Raw genomic sequence first — 21,756 nt, forward strand, 5'->3', positions numbered from 1 at the left:
ATATCACAAACCCCCAAGGTGCAGTATTGCTATTAGAAACTGGTTACCAACGTAATTAGTTTTGTCATACCCATGTTATTCTGTCTGAGCTACCATAGCTGTCAGCCAATCAGCATTCAGGATTTGAACCACCCAGTTTATAATGAAGAGTTTGGCGTTCGCTATAAACTCGCAGTTACAAGCTGCCTCGAATTAACAGCGGTTGCACGATCAATATCCACCTTCATAACATGGATGAAGCCTGAGCTGGAATGTGAAGTTAACTGAAGCTAGCTAACTTCAGAAAACCCTTAAGAGTACACTATAAATCTAGCTAGATGTACTCAGGCTTTTTAGACATTAGCTAGCTTCACATTCCAACTCAGGCTTCATCCAGGTAGATATTGATCGTGCACACGCCGCTTGCTCGAGCGCCGAACTCTTGCTTGAGACAATGCTGAAACAATCCATGTTGAGTCTGTGCCACATTTTCATTTTTGCCTAAATCAAAAAGGGAAAAAGTTAACCATCAAATTCATCAGTGGGCCATTACAAGTGTGGTCTTTCTTACACATATCGTTTCTTTGGTGTGCTTATCAATGCACACGTCCCTTTCCCCCCAACTCCTATGATCAAATACTTGTAAGCTAATATTATGTCATGAAAGCTTTACTGCAAGTTAAGTTTCAAATTAAGTCTATGGTACAAATATATTTTTGGTATTTCCTCAAATATTGTACAGGTAATGAAGGGATGATGACACAAACTTTACAAGAGGGAGGGAATCAAATTTTACTGGAAACACATTGAACTTGATATTTTTATTTGGTACATGAAAACTTAAGCAAAAAAGTACATTGTGTGCACCCAGTCATCGTACACTGATTTGTATCCGCAACAAGTCAATTTGGTGGAAAAATTAAAACAAATTCAGATTTTAGAATTTTCACATGAAAATCTGACGCCAATTGTATGGAAACGTAGCTAGCGTTGGTTTACATATGATAAATACAGACTCAACATAACTCTCATCCTGCTACTGTATTGTAACATTGGCAAATATACAAACAGATTTTTGTAGTAACTATAAATACACATTAGATCAACGTAAGTGGACAGCATGTGCAAATCTTGCTTTGAGGACTAGAAGTGTCAGCTACACTTATGTCAGTGTTCCCCAATCCTCTACTTCGGGACTACCAGACAGCCCGCATTTTAGTTCAAGCCCTGCACTAACATATCTGAATAAACAAATCAAACCCCTTGACTAGTTGAATCAAGTGTGTAGTGCAGCATTAAAACAGAAATGTGGACTGTCCATTGGTCCCTCAGTAAAGAGGGTTGGTAAACATCACTTCTCTTATTGCTACATTGCATGATGCATCTGTCCCTGGGATGTTTCTTGCATGGCAGAACAAGCTAAATCCTGTTTTGATCAAGGCTTGTTCCACATGGAAGTCTCATGGAGCCAGCAGTCTTGTCCTCTTATTTCACACATCTCATTTCTTATTATACTGGAAAACACAACAGATTGAGAACTTATCAAAGTTAGTCTTTCCACATACTGTTGTCTGATTGGTCAATTAAAAAATGAGTTTGAAAACAGCAAGGGCAATGCTCACTTTATCGAGAATCCAATCTGCATCTGATATAGCTCTTTGTATGATCAGTTGAATCCTCTCAGGATCGTCTTCGTCTGTGTGACTATTGTAACCCTAGTTTGATAAAAAAAAAAAGCTAATTGTTGACCAAGTTTGGCCATTATAACCTAGCTCTTTGTAACATTCAATACCATCAGATATGTCTAAGTTATACACTACGTAGCCTACGCTGTAACAACTGTAATGGGCTACAATCAGACTGTACCTGTCTTATAGCATGTTGATAATGTTGCTGCATTGCACGGGTTGGCAATTGCTTGCAACATCTAAGAAGGTAACGGTACAGATGAACCGGTGTACGAACCAACTCAGCGCCTGGTAATGGGGGCATACTGCCCGTGCAGAATTACTTCCTCCTCAATATGCTCCTGTGAATAGCAGGACAATTAACTGGGCACATTTCAGGTAGTCTTAATTGGAGTCACACATTGATATTGTCAGAGCTCACAACGCCTACAAAAATGTTTAATGTTCCAAGAATAGCATTAACATGATAATCGAGCAATCTGCTGAAAAACGCAGCCCGACAGCAAAAAATACCATCTGCAACGCTCCTGCCCTACAAGACGTCAATAAATGAGATGTGCTTGCCCCTTTGGAAGCGTATATCAATTCATTTTATGTGATCAATATCAATTGATACCGTCGTATAAGTTAATGATCAGATTCAGAATGTATGTTAAATTGTGACTGTAGACTTACAGGAAGCTTGCGGTTACTGTACTTTTTCACAACACTGGTGGCAGACAGGCAACTTCCGTTTTTCTTTGAATTAGCCTACTGTTCAAAGTAAAGTAGCGTTATGTCCACTGTCATCTTTTTTAAACAATATTAGTTAGTAAATAAAGCCTGGTAAATGAATAGGCATGCGGTTAAACTGTAATAGGCAAGCATGAAATTCGTCGTTAAATCGAGGTCGAGTTATAAAATATTTGTGTACTCTTTAAACCAACACTGACGGAAACATAGAACGTATAAACAGTTCCTGAATGGATATGGATATTCTGTCAATTATATTTTCAATGTAGGAAATTCATTCTGAATACATTTTTTTTGCTAATTCTAAAATATTCCAATATTTCAGAAAATATAGTGCATCATAATATTGGGCTATGGAAATAACATATTTTGAAGAAAACAGAATGCAACAGGCTATAAACCTATTCATAATTGAGCAATAATCTCTTCAGGAATCTAAGACTTGGAATAACCCAACACCCACAACATGTTGACACAGGTGCTTTCTACGTACGTAACAACGCAAACCACAACGCAAACCACAACACCCCCACTGAATAACGCATAAATAATCTTGCTCTTCAACGGAAAGCTTTCATCCTCAGGTTTCAGATGGCACTGTGCCATCTACAGAGAAAATCCTACTCTGTATCATAAAATACAATCCTAGTTTAATAGCTGCTTTGTGTAGTGTGAGGTGGTGATTGTGAGTCAACTTGACTGTCCGCACCCCAGCCCTGTTGGATGAGTCACAGGCGTCCAGCTGGTTTGCCACAAGCCCCTTGTTTCAGGGCACCTAGGCAAAGGTTTTCACAGTTCTGCTGTGTGTGCTGATGAATGACCTCATTGTGGAGGGGAGGGAAAAACAGCAATGGAATGATAGAGACTGGCCACTGCAGGGAAACAAGAATCACCCCCGCCTGGCTGTCTGTGTGCCCTGTGCAGCGCTGCTGAGACCTGACCCATCCACTCCATCAACACAGTCACTCCCACAGGATTCCCCTTTACCTCAGGTGAACACTCATGTTGCTGTCCCTTTTGACCCTCTGCTAGCCAAAATAAAAGGATTCTTGACAACAACCCAGAGAATTGACATTTTCTAAGCTATGAGATGACCTTTGAAAACAAGGGTACACTGTACAATGCCATATTGAACAAAATAAGAAATTAAAAGTATGTGGTCTGATCTAAACGTCTCCTTGTTTTGCTTCGGAACACCGCAGGTGCTACTAGTGACTAGGAAATACCTGTTGTCTGTTACTGACTAGACCACACTATGCAGTGGGGAGTCAAAGACTCAGTGTCCCCCCCCTCCCTCAGCAGGGCAGTGTTCCCTTTAACCCCCCCCCCCCAGAGGATCAGTGTTCCCTTTCCCCACTCCCCCGGTGGGGTCAGTGTTCAGAGTCTGGTCTTGAACCCGATCAAAGGTCTCTGGAGAGACCTTAAAATAGCTGTGCAGTGACGCTGCCCATCCAATCTGACAGAGCTTGAAAGGATCTGCAGAGAAGAATGGGAGAAACTCACCAAATACAGGTGTGCCTGCATTCACTGCCTAAGGTGCTTCAACAAAGTACTGAGTATAGGGTCTGAATAATTATGTAAATGTGATATTTCAGGTTTTTTCAATTACTAAAAGACATTTTTTGCTTTGGCATTATGGGGTATTGTGTGTAGATTGAGGGATTTTTTTTTTTTTAATCAATTGTAGTGTCACGCCCTGACCTGAGAGAGCCGTTTTTCTCTGTTTAGTTAGGTCAGGGTGTGATATGGGATGAGCATTCTATGTATTTTGTTTCTATGTTTTGGACAGGTATGGTTTCCAATCAGAGGCAGCTGTCTATCGTTGTCTCTGATTGGGAACCATACTTAGGCAGCCCTTTTTCCCTCCTTGAGTTGTGGGATCTTGTTTTTGTGCAGCTGCCTTTGAGCAGCCCCAGAGCATCACATTTCTTTCTGTTTTACCTGTTTATTGTTTTGTTCGATTTTCCTTCAATAAAGTATGTGGAATTACCGGCACGCTGCGCCTTGGCTTATTTACGACAGGGAATTCGAGGACAGTGATCGTGACATGTAAAATAACATAAAATGTTGAAAAAAATCAAGGAGTCTGAATACTTTCCCGAAGGCACTGTGTGTGTGTGTATACACACTATATACCACACCCACAGCCACCCCCCCTTCCCCCACACACACCAACAACACAAGCACCCCCACACATACTTCACACTCATCACATGCTGCTGCTACTTTATTTTACTCATATTACTATCTATCCTGATGCCTAGTCATTTTACCCTAGAGGTCTTCACGAAGCCACTTGTACCCGAATACCCGAAACCCACTCCGGGACCTGATTGGGTCCGGATCCAGAATTGTAAATAACGTCACGGGTCTGGGTCGAATCTGATCTGATTGTCACGGGTATGTTTAATTTTAACTGACTTGTCCAGAAGGACCCATATAAATCCTAACACGACTGCTGCAGTAGAGAGAGAGAACTTTATAATTTATGCTGCTGCTCTTTTCTTTTCACAAAAGGGGCGTGAGTAGCTTGTTGTTGGCCAGCCGTAAGTGGCAATAGGCAACAGTCAGAGCCTCCAGGTGGGGAAAAAGTTAGCAGATATCTAAATCAATGGAAGATGGAATTAAAATGGAATAAAAAAGTTAAAGGAGAAGGAGAGGCTACAATGACCAAAAGCCAACAGTTAGGCTGCTATTAATAGCTATGGCAGCTATTAGTCTACTATAGTGCGAGTCAGCTTGGTTGGTTGCGGTCTCTCCTCTCTCCCTCCCTGTTCCATGTCACTCGCTCACACTCACAGTTGCCTATACACACAGCACAGCCACTGCTAGAGCGTCACCTCTACCTCCTCTCCTTTGCACTTTATCAGTCCTGCAGTGCCCCCAGGCAATAGAAATGAGTTACATCCCATGATCTATAATACATTCATTACATACTGTATTGAACAGTCTAGGTACATTTTCATAATTTTCCTTCCATTCACAAACAAATACATTTATCTTACTGGAGAAAGCATCTGAGTGAGCAAAACAGTGCCCTTCTGTCTCTATGTGTAGGCCATCTATCTGATGCTGTCTGGTCATGAAGCGTATGACCTTCTTGCCACCGTTGCATTGAATGCAAGGGAAGCCAGCGAGCATTTGGCCTCCCTTGATAAAAAAGTATAAAATCATAGCCAATCAGCATTGAGCTAAACTGAGTCAGCTCAACTGTGAATGCTCCTGCGCACAAAAAAAAAAAGTGTCAAGGGAAGCCAGTTTGGATTTGGCTTCACTCCGATCTCTTCGCATCAAGAGAAATATGTCATTAACAGAAATACTTGATTGTTGCTCAGGCAACACACACACACACACACACACACACACACACACACACACACACACACACACACACACACACACACACACACACACACACACACACACACACACACACACACACACACACACACACACACACACACACACACACACACACACTGTCTTGTATAGCTAACCTTGTGGGGAACAATTTATTCCCATTCAAAATCCTATTTTCCCTAAGCCCTAACCCTAGCTCCTAACCATAACCCTAATTCTAAACCTAAACCCCTACAAATAGCATTATACCTTTTGGGGACTAACAAAATGTCCCCAGTTGGTCCAGTGTTTGTTTGTTTACTATTCTTGTGGGGAGTTCTGGTCCAGAAGTCCCCACAAGTATAGTTAAACATGTCCACACACAAATCAGAACCATTGACAGCCACATCATATTTAGCTTCTGTTGATTGGTCTAAATTGTTTTTGGTATATTTTAGTTGTCACTAGCGGACTAAGCATAGGTGATTTGATGATGTTAAAATGGTGCTGGAATAGTGGAGGCAGCTCCTGTTTTCGTTGCGACTTACTCTCCGTGGTGACTTACTCTCCGTGGTTCTAAATCAATAGTTGTTTAGCAGGCCAAAAATGTCTGAAACATTAGTCAGTTGTCCAACTGAATGTATCTTCCGCATTTAGTCCAACCTCTCTGAATCAGAGATGTGCGGGGGGCTGCCTTAAACAACATCCACGGCTTCAGCACCCAGGTAATGGTGGGTTAAGCGCTTTGCCCAGGGGAAGAAAAAACGATTTTTACCTTGTCAGCTCGGGGATTCTATCCAGCAACCTTCCAGTTACTGGCCCAACGCTCTAACCCCTAGGCTACCTGCTGCTTGACCATGTAACTGTTTGTTACATGAAATATGCTTTGCGGACTTCACCTGACCAAGGTCACGCTCCAGTTTTGTTATGAAAGAAAGGCGTGGTAGAATTTATTCTGCCACTTTCATATTGTCTCGGCCTTAGGCCTATATACATCACGGTCACAAGGCGTATGAACTAACAGGTTATAGAGTAAACAACGCAATTATCACAGCACAAGTTGTAATTTGGAAATGTTGTTTCTGGGTTGGTTCCCCAGTGATTTTATCCACACACTGTGACTGGCACTGACGTTCTTTAAAAGTCACATTTAATGAGTTTATCCACTGTACTTCAAATCTATACTTTTCGAAAGAACTTGCATTTTTTCTAACGCACACGAGCACGTCCGAGGAGTCTATATTCAGAACCACATTCCTGTAAAGCTTAGAGATGATCGAATGTTAAATACTGTTGAAGTATTATGGCTACAGGTTCATCTGCCTCACCTAAAGCCCATTCTTGTGAGAAGCTGCTATAGACCACCAAGTGCTAACAGTCAGTATCTGGATAATATGTGTGAAATGCTTGATAATGTATGTGATATCAACAGAGAAGTATATTTTCAGGGTGATTTAAATATTGACTGGCTATCATCAAGCTGCCCACTCAGGAAAAAGCTTCAAACTGTAACCAGTGTCTGCAAAACTGGATCAGGTTGTGTGGTGGCTAATTTCTGCATTACCAAATGAGGAGAGTTACAAACTTCACACACCAGTCAGAGTTATACTTAAAACTACATCTTTAATAATTAAGATGCTTTTGCAAAAGCACTTTGACTTTCAATGATGCGCTATCTCTAATGAACCATTGAAAAGTGACTACACAAAAGTACAAAGATCTTTTATAGCCAAGATACACCCCTCTCAACATACATGACGAACCACAGATACATAGAATGGGTCACAAGGTTAAGTTTTGTATGAAAGATATCTGTAGAACATAGCCGACAGCAACTGCTGTATCAACAGTGTTCATTGTATAGACCAGTGTCTGGTCCTCCTACTCCAAACTGGAACCGTCCCTCCTTGGTACGGTATGGAACAGAACCATTAGCTCATGTCCTCTGGAATGCTCTTTAGGAGTAATTATCAAAAGACATCACAAATCTCCTCTGTCAGTGTTCTCTCATAGAGGCCCATCCTCAGTAAAACATACACACATACCTCTGTAGACAATGTTCCATTCTGTCCTCTTCCCTTTCTGATATTCTGCATATCACCAGAGACATGTAAAAGACAAGCCTGACCTCTCCCCTCTCTGGGCCCCATGTGACTGAGCCCCAGCTGAGGGAAAAGTGCAACTGAAAGACACCAGAGTCCAAAGGGATACATTCTAATGACAATTATCTCACATAAGCATATTATGCAAATAAAACATCTTAATTATCTATGTTACCCAACTAATTCTGATTCATCCACCACAGTTGTCAGTCAACCTACCAGGGTCGTTACAAACAGCACAGGAATTAAATCATCAACATGTATTGATCCCATTTTTACTAACGCTGCAGATATTTGCTTTAAAGCAGTATCCAAATCCATAGGATGTAGTGATCACAATATAATAGCCATATCTAGGAAAACCAAAGTTCCAAAGGCTGGGCCTAATATAGTGTATAAGAGGTCATACAAGAAGTATTGTAGTGATTCATATGTTGATGATGTAAAGAATATGTGCTGGTCTGTGGTGTGTAATGAGGAGCAACCAGATGCTGCACTTCACACATTTATGAAACTACTTTTTCCAGTTACTAATAAGCACGCACCCTTTAAGAAAATGACTGTAAAAACTGTTAAATCCCCTTGGATTGATGAGGAATTGAAAAATTGTATTGTTGAGAGGGATGAGGCAAAAGGTATGGCAATTAAGTCTGGCAGCCCAACTGATTGGCAAGTGTACTGCAAATGAAGAAATAATTTGCAGTATCATGGGGGGGTGTCAATGTAATAGTCTGGTGGCCATTTGATGAATTGTTCAGCAGTCTTATGGCTTGGGGGTAGAAGCTGTTAAGGAGCCTTTTGGTCCTAGACTTGGTGCTCCGGCACCGCTTGCCGTGCGGTAGCAGAGAAAAGTCTATGACTCGGGTGCCTGGAGAGTCTGACAATTTTATGGGCTTTCCTATGACACTGCCAATTATATAGGTCCTGGATTGCAGGAAGCTTGGCCCCAGTGATGTACTGGGCCGTATGCACTACCCTCTGTAGCGCCTTACGGTCAGATGCCGAGCAGTTGCCATACCAGGCGGTGATGCAACCGGTCAGGATGCTCTCGATGGTGCAGCTGTAGAACCTTTTGAGGATCTGGGGACCCATGCCAAATCTTTTCAGTCTCCTGAGGGGGAAAAGGTTTTTCTCGTGCCCTCTTCACGACTGTCTTGGTGTGTTTGGTCCATGATAGATAGTTTGTGACTTGGACAGGTGTGTTAGCTGGGGCTGGGGCATAAGTGTGACACCAATCAGTCCCCCGAGGACTGGAGTTGCCCAGGCCTGTGCTAGTATCATGTTGTGGGGATATTTTTCAGCGGCAGGGGCTGGGAGACTAGTCAGGATCGAAGGAAAGATGAACGGCGTAAAGTACAGAGAGATCCTTGATGAAAATCTGCTCCAGAGCTCTCAGGACCTCAAACTGGGGCGAAGGTTAACCTACCTTAAGCACACAGCCAAGACAACGCAAAAGTGGCTTCGGGACAAGTCTCTGAATGTCCTTGAGTGGCCCAGCCAGAGCCTGGACTTGAACCCGATCAAACGTCTCTGGAGAGACCTTAAAAAAGCTGTGCAGCGACTCTGCCCATCCAATCTGACAGAGCTTGAGAGGATCTGCAGAGAAGAATGGGAGAAACTCACCAAATACAGGTGCGCCAAGCTTATAGCATTATATGTAAGACTCAACGCTGTTATCACTGCCTAAGGTGCTTCAACAAAGTACTGAGTATAGGGTCTGAATACTTATGTAAATGTGATATCTCAGTTTTTTGCAATTACCAAAAAACAGTTTTTGCTTTGTCATTATGGGGTATTGTGTGTAGATTGAGGGGAAAAAAACAATTTAATAAATTGTAGAATAACATAAAATGTGGGAAAAAATTAAGGAGTCTGAATACTTTCCCGAAAGCACTGTGTGTGTGTGTGTGTGTGTGTGTGTGTGTGTGTGTGTGTATAAACACTATATACCACACCCACAGCCACCCCCCCTTCCCCCACACACACCAACAACACAAGCACCCCCACACATACTTCACACTCATCACATGCTGCTGCTACTTTATTTTACTCATATTACTATCTATCCTGATGCCTAGTCATTTTACCCTAGAGGTCTTCACGAAGCCACTTGTACCCGAATACCCGAAACCCACTCCGGGACCTGATTGGGTCCGGATCCAGAATTGTAAATAACGTCACGGGTCTGGGTCGAATCTGATCTGATTGTCACGGGTATGTTTAATTTGAACTTTAAGTTAGGCTAGCGAGCAAGCATTTTAGCCAGGTAGCCCAGTACAACAAAAAATAAAACGTACTGTATGACAGAGTCATAGGCCGGTTCGTCAACATGAAAGAAAGGAGGATGGCATTGGCATTTCTCTACAAGTAGAGTGAGCATACATGTTTTTTTCTATTTGCATGAACGCGCACACACACACACACACACACACACACACACACACACACACACACACACACACACACACACACACACACACACACACACACACACACACACACACACACACACACACACACACACACAGTCTTGTATAGCTAACCTTGTGGGGATACAATTTATTCCCATTCAAAATCCTATTTTCCCTAAGCCCTAACCCTAGCTCCTAACCATAACCCTAATTCTAAACCTAAACCCCTACAAATAGCATTATACCTTTTGGGGACTAACAAAATGTCCCCAGTTGGTCCAGTGTTTGTTTGTTTACTATTCTTGTGGGGAGTTCTGGTCCAGAAGTCCCCACAAGTATAGTTAAACATGTCCACACACAAATCAGAACCATTGACAGCCACATCATATTTAGCTTCTGTTGATTGGTCTAAATTGTTTTTGGTATATTTTAGTTGTCACTAGCGGACTAAGCATAGGTGATTTGATGATGTTAAAATGGTGCTGGAATAGTGGAGGCAGCTCCTGTTTTCGTTGCGACTTACTCTCCGTGGTGACTTACTCTCCGTGGTTCTAAATCAATAGTTGTTTAGCAGGCCAAAAATGTCTGAAACATTAGTCAGTTGTCCAACTGAATGTATCTTCCGCATTTGGTCCAACCTCTCTGAATCAGAGATGTGCGGGGGGCTGCCTTAAACAACATCCACGGCTTCAGCACCCAGGTAATGGTGGGTTAAGTGCTTTGCCCAGGGGAAGAAAAAACGATTTTTACCTTGTCAGCTCGGGGATTCTATCCAGCAACCTTCCGGTTACTGGCCCAACGCTCTAACCACTAGGCTACCTGCTGCTTGACCATGTAACTGTTTGTTACATGAAATATGCTTTGCGGACTTCACCTGACAGAGGTCACACTCCAGTTTTGTTATGAAAGAAAGGCGTGGTAGAATTTATTCTGCCACTTTCATATTGTCTCAGCCTTAGGCCTATATACATCACGGTCACAAGGCGTATGAACTAACAGGTTATAGAGTAAACAACGCAATTATCACAGCACAAGTTGTAATTTGGCAATTTTGTTTCTGGGTTGGTTCCCCTGTGATTTTATCCACACACTGTGACTGGCATTGACGTTCTTTAAAAGTCACATTTAATGAGTTTATCCACTGTACTTCAAATCTATACTTTTTGAAAGAACTTGCATTTTTTCTAACGCACACGAGCACGTCCGAGGAGTCTATATTCAGAACCACATTCCTGTAAAGCTTAGAGACTGTTGAAGTAATATGGCTACAGGTTCATCTGCCTCACCTAAAGCCCATTCTTGTGAGAAGCTGCTATAGACCACCAAGTGCTAACAGTCAGAATCTGGATAATATGTGTGAAATGCTTGATAATGTATGTGATATCAACAGAGAAGTATCATTTCAGGGTGATTTAAATATTGACTGGCTATCATCAAGCTGTCCACTCAGGAAAAACTTCAAACTGTAACCAGTGTCTGCAAAACTGGATCAGGTTGTCAGTCAACCTACCGGGGTAGTTACAAACAGCACAGGAATTAAATCATCAACATGTGTTGATCACTTTTTTACTAACGCTGCAGATATTTGCTTTAAAGCAGTATCCAATTCCATAGGATGTAGTGATCACAATATAATAGCCATATCTAGGAAAACCAAAGTTCCAAAGGATGGGCCTAATATAGTGTATAAGAGGTCATACAAGAAGTATTGTAGTGATTCATAGGTTGATGATGTAAAGAATATTTGCTGGTCTGTGGTGTGTAATGAGGAGCAACCAGATGCTGCACTTCACACATTTATGAAACTACTTTTTCCAGTTACTAATAAGCACGCACCCTAAAAAAGCTGTGCAGCGACTCTGCCCATCCAACCTGACAGAGCTTGAGAGGATCTGCAGAGAAGAATGGGAGAAACTCACCAAATACAGGTGCGCCAAGCTTATAGCATTATATGTAAGACTCAACGCTGTTATCACTGCCTAAGGTGCTTCAACAAAGTACTGACTATAGGGTCTGAATACTTATGTAAATGTGATATCTCAGTTTTTTGCAATTACCAAAAAACAGTTTTTGCTTTGTCATTATGGGGTATTGTGTGTAGATTGAGGGGAAAAAACAATTTAATGAATTGTAGAATAACATAAAATGTGGGAAAAAATTAAGGAGTCTGAATACTTTCCCGAAAGCACTGTGTGTGTGTGTGTGTGTGTGTGTGTGTGTGTGTGTGTGTGTGTGTGTGTGTGTGTGTGTGTGTGTGTGTGTGTGTGTGTGTGTGTGTATAAACACTATATACCACACCCACAGCCACCCCCCCTTCCCCCACACACACCAACAACACAAGCACCCCCACACATACTTCACACTCATCACATGCTGCTGCTACTTTATTTTACTCATATTACTATCTATCCTGATGCCTAGTCATTTTACCCTAGAGGTCTTCACGAAGCCACTTGTACCCGAATACCCGAAACCCACTCCGGGACCTGATTGGGTCCGGATCCAGAATTGTAAATAACGTCACGGGTCTGGGTCGAATCTGATCTGATTGTCACGGGTATGTTTAATTTTAACTGACTTGTCCAGAAGGACCCATATAAATCCTAACACGACTGCTGCAGTAGAGAGAGAGAACTTTATAATTTATGCTGCTGCTCTTTTCTTTTCACAAAAGGGGCGTGAGTAGCTTGTTGTTGGCCAGCCGTAAGTGGCAATAGGCAACAGTCAGAGCCTCCAGGTGGGGAAAAAGTTAGCAGATATCTAAATCAATGGAAGATGGAATTAAAATGGAATAAAAAAGTTAAAGGAGAAGGAGAGGCTACAATGACCAAAAGCCAACAGTTAGGCTGCTATTAATAGCTATGGCAGCTATTAGTCTACTATAGTGCGAGTCAGCTTGGTTGGTTGCGGTCTCTCCTCTCTCCCTCCCTGTTCCATGTCACTCGCTCACACTCACAGTTGCCTATACACACAGCACAGCCACTGCTAGAGCGTCACCTCTACCTCCTCTCCTTTGCACTTTATCAGTCCTGCAGTGCCCCCAGGCAATAGAAATGAGTTACATCCCATGATCTATAATACATTCATTACATACTGTATTGAACAGTCTAGGTACATTTTCATAATTTTCCTTCCATTCACAAACAAATACATTTATCTTACTGGAGAAAGCATCTGAGTGAGCAAAACAGTGCCCTTCTGTCTCTATGTGTAGGCCATCTATCTGATGCTGTCTGGTCATGAAGCGTATGACCTTCTTGCCACCGTTGCATTGAATGCAAGGGAAGCCAGCGAGCATTTGGCCTCCCTTGATAAAAAAGTATAAAATCATAGCCAATCAGCATTGAGCTAAACTGAGTCAGCTCAACTGTGAATGCTCCTGCGCACAAAAAAAAAAGTGTCAAGGGAAGCCAGTTTGGATTTGGCTTCACTCCGATCTCTTCGCATCAAGAGAAATATGTCATTAACAGAAATAACTTGAATTGTTGCATCTCATTGTGTTGTCCTCGGGAGGCTAGCTGGCTAGCTAAAGTGGACCCTTTCCTATATTAGCCATGGATGGAGATAGGGATTTGGACTTGGATACGGGCCAATGATTATAATGGTGATTCTGATCCAACCATAAATTGATACATTGTGTCCTCAGACTGAGAGGATAGAAGTTCAATATGTAGCTAGATGTAGAAGGCTAATGTTAACTAGCTAACGTCGCCCATGAAAGGAAGTTAGGCTAGCGAGCAAGCATTTTAGCCAGGTAGCCCAGTACAACAAAAAATACAACGTACTGTCTGACAGAGTCATAGGCCGGTTCGTCAACATGAAAGAAAGGAGGATGGCTTTGGCATTTCTCTACAAGTAGAGTTTTTTTCTATTTGCATGAACGCACACACACACACACACACACACACACACACACACACACACACACACACACACACACACACACACACACACACACACACACACTCTCTCAGTCTTGTATAGCTAACCTTGTGGGGAACAATTTATTCCCATTCAAAATCCTATTTTCCCTAAGCCCTAACCCTAGCTCCTAACCATAACCCTAATTGTAAACCTAAACCCCTACAAATAGCATTATACCTTTTGGGGACTAACAAAATGTCCCCAGTTGGTCCAGTGTTTGTTTGTTTACTATTCTTGTGGGGAGTTCTGGTCCAGAAGTCTTCTGTTGATTGGTCTAAATTGTTTTTGGTATATTTTAGTTGTCACTAGCGGACTAAGCATAGGTGATTTGATGATGTTAAAATGGTGCTGGAATAGTGGAGGCAGCTCCTGTTTTCGTTGCGACTTACTCTCCGTGGTGACTTACTCTCCGTGGTTCTAAATCAATAGTTGTTTAGCAGGCCAAAAATGTCTGAAACATTAGTCAGTTGTGCAACTGAATGTATCTTCCGCATTTAGTCCAACCTCTCTGGTTGGACTCATTTAGTCCAACCTCTCTAAATGCTGGTCATTTATGAACATTTGGACATCTTGGCCATGTTCTGTTATAATCTCCACCCGGCACAGCCAGAAGAGGACTGGCCACCCCTCATAGCCTGGTTCCTCTCTAGATTTCTTCCTAGGTTTTGGCCTTTTTAGGGAGTTTTTCCTGGCCACCGTGCTTCTATCCCTGCGTTGCTTGCTGTTTGGGGTTTTAGGCTGGGTTTCTGTACAGCACTTTGAGATATCAGCTGATGTAAGAAGGGCTATATGAATACATTTGATTTGATTTGATTTGATTTGGCTGCCTTAAACAACATCCACGGCTTCAGCACCCAGGTAATGGTGGGTTAAGGGCTTTGCTCAGGGGAAGAACGACCGATTTTTACCTTGTCAGCTCGGGGATTCTATCCAGCAACCTTCCGGTTACTGGCCCAACGCTCTAACCACTAGGCTACCTGCCGCTTGACCATGTAACTGTTACATGAAATATGCTTTGCGGACTTCACCTGACAGAGGTCACGCTCCAGTTTTGTTATGAAAGAAAGGTGCGGTTGAATTTATTCTGCCACTGTCACATTGTCTCGGCCTTAGGCCTATATACATCTCGGTCACAAGGCGTATGAACTACAGTGGGGCAAAAAAGTATTTAGTCAGCCACCAATTGTGCAAGTTCTCCCTCTTAAAAAGATGAGAGAGGCCTGTAACTTTCATCATAGGTACACGTCAACTATGACAGACAAAATGAGAAAAAAATATCCAGAAAATCACATTGTAGGATTTTTAATTAATTAATTTGCAAATTATGGTGGAAAATAAGTATTTGGTCACCTACAAACAAGCAAGATTTCTGGCTCTCACAGACCTATAACTTCTTCTTTAAGAGGCTCCGCTGTCCTCCACTTGTTACCTGCATTAATGGCACCTGTTTGAACTTGTTATCAGTATAAAAGACACCTGTCCACAACCTCAAACAGTCACACTCCAAACTCCACTATGGCCAAGACCAAAGAGCTGTCAAAGGACACCAGAAACAAAATTGTAGACCTGCACCAGGCTGGGAAGACTGAATCTGCAATAGGTAAGCAGCTTGGTTTGAAGAAATCAACTGTGGGAGCAATTATTAGGAAATGGAAGACATACAAGACCACTGATAATCTCCTTCGATCTGGGGCTCCACGCAAGATCTCACCCCGTGGGGTCAAAATGATCACAAGAACGGTGAGCAAAAATCCCAGAACCACACGGGGGGATCTAGTGAATGACCTGCAGAGAGCTGGGACCAAAGTAACAAAGCCTACCATCAGTAACACACTACACCGCCAGGGACCCAAATCCTGCAGTGCCAGACGTGTCCCCCTGCTTAAGCCAGTACATGTCCAGTCCCGTCTGAAGTTTGCTAGAGAGCATTTGGATGATCCAGAAGAGGATTGGGAGAATGTCATATGGTCAGATGAAACCAAAATAGAACTTTTTGGTAAAAACTCAACTCGTCATGTTTGGAGGACAAAGAATGCTGAGTTGCATCCAAAGAACACCATACCTACTGTGAAGCATGAGGGTGGAAACATCATGCGTTGGGGCTGTTTTTCTGCAAAGGGACCAGGACGACTGATCCGTGTAAAGGAAAGAATGAATGGGGCCATGTATCGTGAGACTTTGAGTGAAAACCTCCTTCCATCAGCAATGGCATTGAAGATGAAACGTGGCTGGGTCTTTCAGCATGACAATGATCCCAAACACACCGCCCGGGCAACGAAGGAGTGGCTTCGTAAGAAGCATTTCAAGGTCCTGGAGTGGCCTAGCCAGTCTCCAGATCTCAACCCCATAGAAAATCTTTGGAGGGAGTTGAAAGTCCGTGTTGCCCAGCGACAGCCCCAAAACATCACTGCTCTAGAGGAGATCTGCATGGAGGAATGGGCCAAAATACCAGCAACAGTGTGTGAAAACCTTGTGAAGACTTACAGAAAACGTTTGACCTGTGTCATTGCCAACAAAGGGTATATAACAAAGTATTGAGATAAACTTTTGTTATTGACCAAATACTTATTTTCCACCATAATTTGCAAATAAATTCATTAAAAATCCTACAATGTGATTTTCTGGATTTTTTTTCTCATTTTGTCTGTCATAGTTGAAGTGGGGATTGACACACATTCTGTATTTTGAAGACTTGAATGGACTGGTGCTTGGATAGTATGGGAAATCAATGGACAAATGGACCTAAATTTGCCTCAGAGAGTACGCTTTAAGGAAAATACCCACTTTAATCACCACTGTCAGACCTAACACCTATAACCTCATGACTATGGGTTAAGGCCTTTAAAGAATGTTTGTTGGACAAATGGACCTACATTTGCCTCAGGGTATGCTTTAAGGAAAATACCCACTTTAATCACTACTGCCAGACCTAACACCTATGACCTCATGACTATGGGTTAAGGCCTTTAAAGAATGTTTGCTATGATGAAAATGACAGGCCTCTCTCATCTTTTTAAGTGGGAGAACTTGCACAATTGGTGGCTGACTAAATACTTTTTTGCCCCACTGTAACAGGTTATAGAGTAAACAACGCAATTATCACAGCACAAGTTGTAATTTGGCAATTTTGTTTCTGGGTTGGTTCCCCAGTGATTTTATCCACACACTGTGACTGGCATTGACGTTCTTTAAAAGTCACATTTAATGAGTTTATCCACTGTACTTCAAATCTATACTTTTCGAAAGAACTGACATTTTTTCTAACGCACACGAGCATGTCCGAGGAGTCCATATTCAGAACCACATTCCTGTAAAGCTTAGAGACGATCTAATGTTAAATACTGTTGAAGTATTATGGCTACAGGTTCATCTGCCTCACCTAAAGCCCATTCTGGTGGGATGCTGCTATAGACCACCAAGTGCTAACAGTCAGTATCTGGCTAATATGTGTGAAATGCTTGATAATGTATGTGATATCAACAGAGAAGTATATTTTCAGGGTGATTTAAATATTGACTGGATATCATCAAGCTGCCCACTCAGGAAAAAGCTTCAAACTGTAACCAGTGTCTGCAAAACTGGATCAGGTTGTGTGGTGGCTAATTTCTGCATTACCAAATGAGGAGAGTTACAAACTTCACACACCAGTCAGAGTTATACTTAAAACTACATCTTTAATAATTAAGATGCTTTTGCAAAAGCACTTTGACTTTCAATGATGCGCTATCTCTAATGAACCATTGAGAAGTGACTACACAAAAGTACAAAGATCTTTTATAGCCAAGATACACCCCTCTCAACATACATGACGAACCACAGATACATAGAATGGGTCACAAGGTTAAGTTTTGTATGAAAGATATCTGTAGAACATAGCCGACAGCAACTGCTGTATCAACAGTGTTCATTGTATAGACCAGTGTCTGGTCCTCCTACTCCAAACTGGAACCGTCCCTCCTTGGTACGGTATGGAACAGAACCATTAGCTCATGTCCTCTGGAATGCTCTTTAGGAGTAATTATCAAAAGACATCATAAATCTCCTCTGTCAGTGCTCTCTCATAGAGGCCCATCCTCAGTAAAACATACACACATACACACATACCTCTGTAGACAATGTTCCATTCTGTCCTCTTCCCTTTCTGATATTCTGCATATCACCAGAGACATGTAAAAGACAAGCCTGACCTATCCCCTCTCTGGGCCCCATGTGACTGAGCCCCAGCTGAGGGAAAAGTGCAACTGAAAGACACCAGAGTCCAAAGGGATACATTCTAATGACAATTATCTCACATAAGCATATTATGCAAATAAAACATCTTAATTATCTATGTTACCCAACTAATTCTGATTCATCCACCACAGTTGTCAGTCAACCTACCAGGGTCGTTACAAACAGCACAGGAATTAAATCATCAACATGTATTGATCCCATTTTGACTAACGCTGCAGATATTTGCTTTAAAGCAGTATCCAAATCCATAGGATGTAGTGATCACAATATAATAGCCATATCTAGGAAAACCAAAGTTCCCAAGGCTGGGCCTAATATAGTGTATAAGAGGTCATACAAGAAGTATTGTAGTGATTCATATGTTGATGATGTAAAGAATATTTGCTGGTCTGTGGTGTGTAATGAGGAGCAACCAGATGCTGCACTTCACGCATTTATGAAACTACGTATTCCAGTTACTAATAAGCACGCACCCTTTCAGAAAATGACTGTAAAAACTGTTAGATCCCCATGTATTGATGAGGAATTGAAAAATTGTATGGTTGAGAGGGATGAGGCAAAAGGTATGGCAATTAAGTCTGGCAGCCCAACTGATTGGCAAGTGTACTGCAAATGAAGAAATAATTTGCAGTATCATGGGGGGGTGTCAATGTAATAGTCTGGTGGCCATTTGATGAATTGTTCAGCAGTCTTATGGCTTGGGGGTAGAAGCTGTTAAGGAGCCTTTTGGTCCTAGACTTGGTGCTCCGGCACCGCTTGCCATGCGGTAGCAGAGAAAAGTCTATGACTCGGGTGACTGGAGAGTCTGACAATTTTATGGGCTTTCCTCTGACACCGCCTATTATATAGGTCCTGGATTGCAGGAAGCTTGGCCCCAGTGATGTACTGGGCCGTACGCACTACCCTCTGTAGCGCATTACGGTCAGATGCCGAGCAGCTGCCATACCAGGCTGTGATGCAACCGGTCAGGATGCTCTCGATGGTGCAGCTGTAGAACTTTGAGGATCTGGGGACCCATGCCAAATCTTTTCAGTCTCCTGAGGGGGAAAGGTTTTTCTCGTGCCCTCTTCACGACTGTCTTGGTGTGTTTGGACCATGATAGATCGTTTGTGATGTGGACAGGTGTGTTAGCTGGGGCTGGGGCATAAGTGTGACACCAATCAGTCCCCCGAGGACTGGAGTTGCCCAGGCCTGTGCTAGCAACATGTTGTGGGGATATCTTTCAGCGGCAGGATCGAAGGAAAGATGAACGGCGTAAAGTACAGAGAGATCCTTGATGAAAATCTGCTCCAGAGCTCTCAGGACCTCAAACTGGGGCGAAGGTTAACCTTCCAACAGGACAACGACCTTAAGCACACAGCCAAGACAACGCAGGAGTGGCTTTGGGACAGGTCTCTGAATGTCCTTGAGTGGCCCAGCCAGAGCCTGGACTTGAACCCGATCAAACGTCTCTGGAGAGACCATAAAAAAGCTGTGCAGCGATGCTGCACATCCAACCTGACAGAGCTTGAGAGGATCTGCAGAGAAGAATGGGAGAAACTCACCAAATACAGGTGCACCAAGCTTATAGCATTATACGTAAGACTCAACGCTGCCTAAGGTGCTTCAACAAAGTACTGAGTATAGGGTCTGAATACTTATGTAAATGTGATATGTCAGTTTTTTGCAATTTCTGTCTAAACTACTGGCACACAGCTCGGACACCCATGCATACCCCACAAAACATCCCACAAGAGGTCTCTTCACAGTCCCCAAGTCCAGAACAGACTATTGGAGGCACACAGTACTGCATTGAGCCAAAACTACATGGAACTCTATTCCATCTCACAGCACCACCATCCATATTTCTGTCTGCTTGGTTATTTTTTTACACATCTAAAATTAGCATTGGAGATATATTTGAACTATTAGTTGTTAGTATTGAATTAAAGGACTAACAAATACCTAAATATATATAGCATTAAGATTTGGCACTGATTATAAAAAAGATATGCCTTTTTTATAGTGGGAGTGTGACTCCGTTAGCACATGGCTTTTCCCAGTGTAATTGGTTTGAAGTGATGTCAATCACGAAGGGGCAGTGCTCCACCTGTCAAGTTGAAAGGTGACAAGAGAGTGAGGAGATATCTGTGGGGGAGACATGGCGAGCAGGTCCAGAGGGGAACGTGGCTTCTGGGCTTAGCAATATTCCCTGCAAGCTTGATCTTAACACAAGCTTAATTATTTTGTGTTGAGTTCACCTTGTGTAGACCTGCCGGATATAAAAGCATTTGCATAAACCTAAAAGATTAAAACTGCTCACATTCTTATGTTGAGAACATTTAACTCTGTTATCAGTAGCAGAGGTAAAAGAAAAGGTCACGGATGCTGTGTCCATTAAATATATATTTTTTTGCACATTGAACTACTTGCTAGTATGCTTTCTTTTAGATATTTCCAAGTTTTTAGAACAGATAATTTCTTAAAAAAAAAAAAAGATTTACATTAGTCAAATCCATTATCAAATCTTTTTTACAGATTCAAACTTTTAAATTGTCCAATTATTATGTTTATAATGTCCATACTGGAGACGTCATTTGCTCTGGGAATAAAAAGGGGAAAACTTGTCAAGTCGTGCTTGATGTTGTACAGAGCAACACAATGTTTAAACCATCATAACTTTTTACAGGATACAGTTAAACATTTTTCATTTATTTAACCTTTATTTAACTAGGCAAGTCAGTTAAGAACAAATTCTTATTTACAATGACTGCCTAGCTCAGCCAAACCCTACCTTAACCCGGATGACGCTGGACCAATTGTGCACCACCATATGGGACTCCCGATCACGGCCGGTTGTGATACAGCCTGGGATCGAACCCTGGTCTGTAGTGATGTCCCTAGCACTGCCTTAGACCACTGCGCCACTCAGGATACAACCTTACAGTGAAATGCTTACTTACAGGCTCTAACCAATAGTGCAAAGAAAATGTGTGTGTGTGTGTGTAGGTAAGTAAAGAAATAAAACAACAGTAAAAAGACATTTGAAAATAACAGTAGCAAGGCTATATACAGACACGGGTTAGTCAGGCTTATTGAAGTAGTATGTACATGTAGTAAAGTGACTAAGCATACATGATGAACAGAGAGTAGCAGTAGCGTAAAAAGAGGGGTTGGCGGGTGGTGGGACACAATGCAGATAGCCCGGTTAGCCAATGTGTGGGAGCACTGGTTGGTCGGGCCAATTGAGGTAGTATGTACATGAATGTATAGTTAAAGTGACTATGCATATATGATAAACAAAGAGTAGCAGCAGCATAAAATAGGGGTTGGGGGAGGGGCACAAAATGCAAATAGTCCGGGTAACCA

The 21,756-nt window shown here is 42.2% G+C and overlaps 1 protein-coding gene across 1 annotated transcript; it reads right to left on the reverse strand.

Moving 5' to 3' along the window:
* Positions 1-785: 785 nt before the first annotated feature.
* lyrm9 (LYR motif containing 9) lies at positions 786-2,594 on the reverse strand. The gene is made up of 4 exons (XM_014214974.2): positions 2,343-2,594; positions 1,846-2,008; positions 1,602-1,694; positions 786-1,493 (listed from the first exon to the last, which is right to left on the reverse strand). The coding sequence occupies exons 2-4, from the start codon at positions 1,969-1,971 to the stop codon at positions 1,479-1,481; spliced, it is 234 nt and encodes a 77-aa protein (XP_014070449.1). The 5' UTR covers positions 1,972-2,008; positions 2,343-2,594; the 3' UTR covers positions 786-1,478.
* Between the last annotated feature and the right edge of the window lie 19,162 nt (positions 2,595-21,756).

Source organism: Salmo salar, chromosome ssa09 (genome assembly GCF_905237065.1).
Source record: "Salmo salar chromosome ssa09, Ssal_v3.1, whole genome shotgun sequence".
NCBI classification, from domain to species: domain Eukaryota; kingdom Metazoa; phylum Chordata; class Actinopteri; order Salmoniformes; family Salmonidae; genus Salmo; species Salmo salar.

Excerpts from the sequence above, each read along its gene's own strand:
- lyrm9 (XM_014214974.2), bottom strand. The coding sequence starts at position 1,971 with ATGCCCCCATTACCAGGCGCTGAGTTGGTTCGTACACCGGTTCATCTG. Across the intron at positions 1,695-1,845 it reads ATCAACATGCTATAAGACAG|GGTTACAATAGTCACACAGA; the intron begins GTACAGTCTGAT and ends TTATCAAACTAG.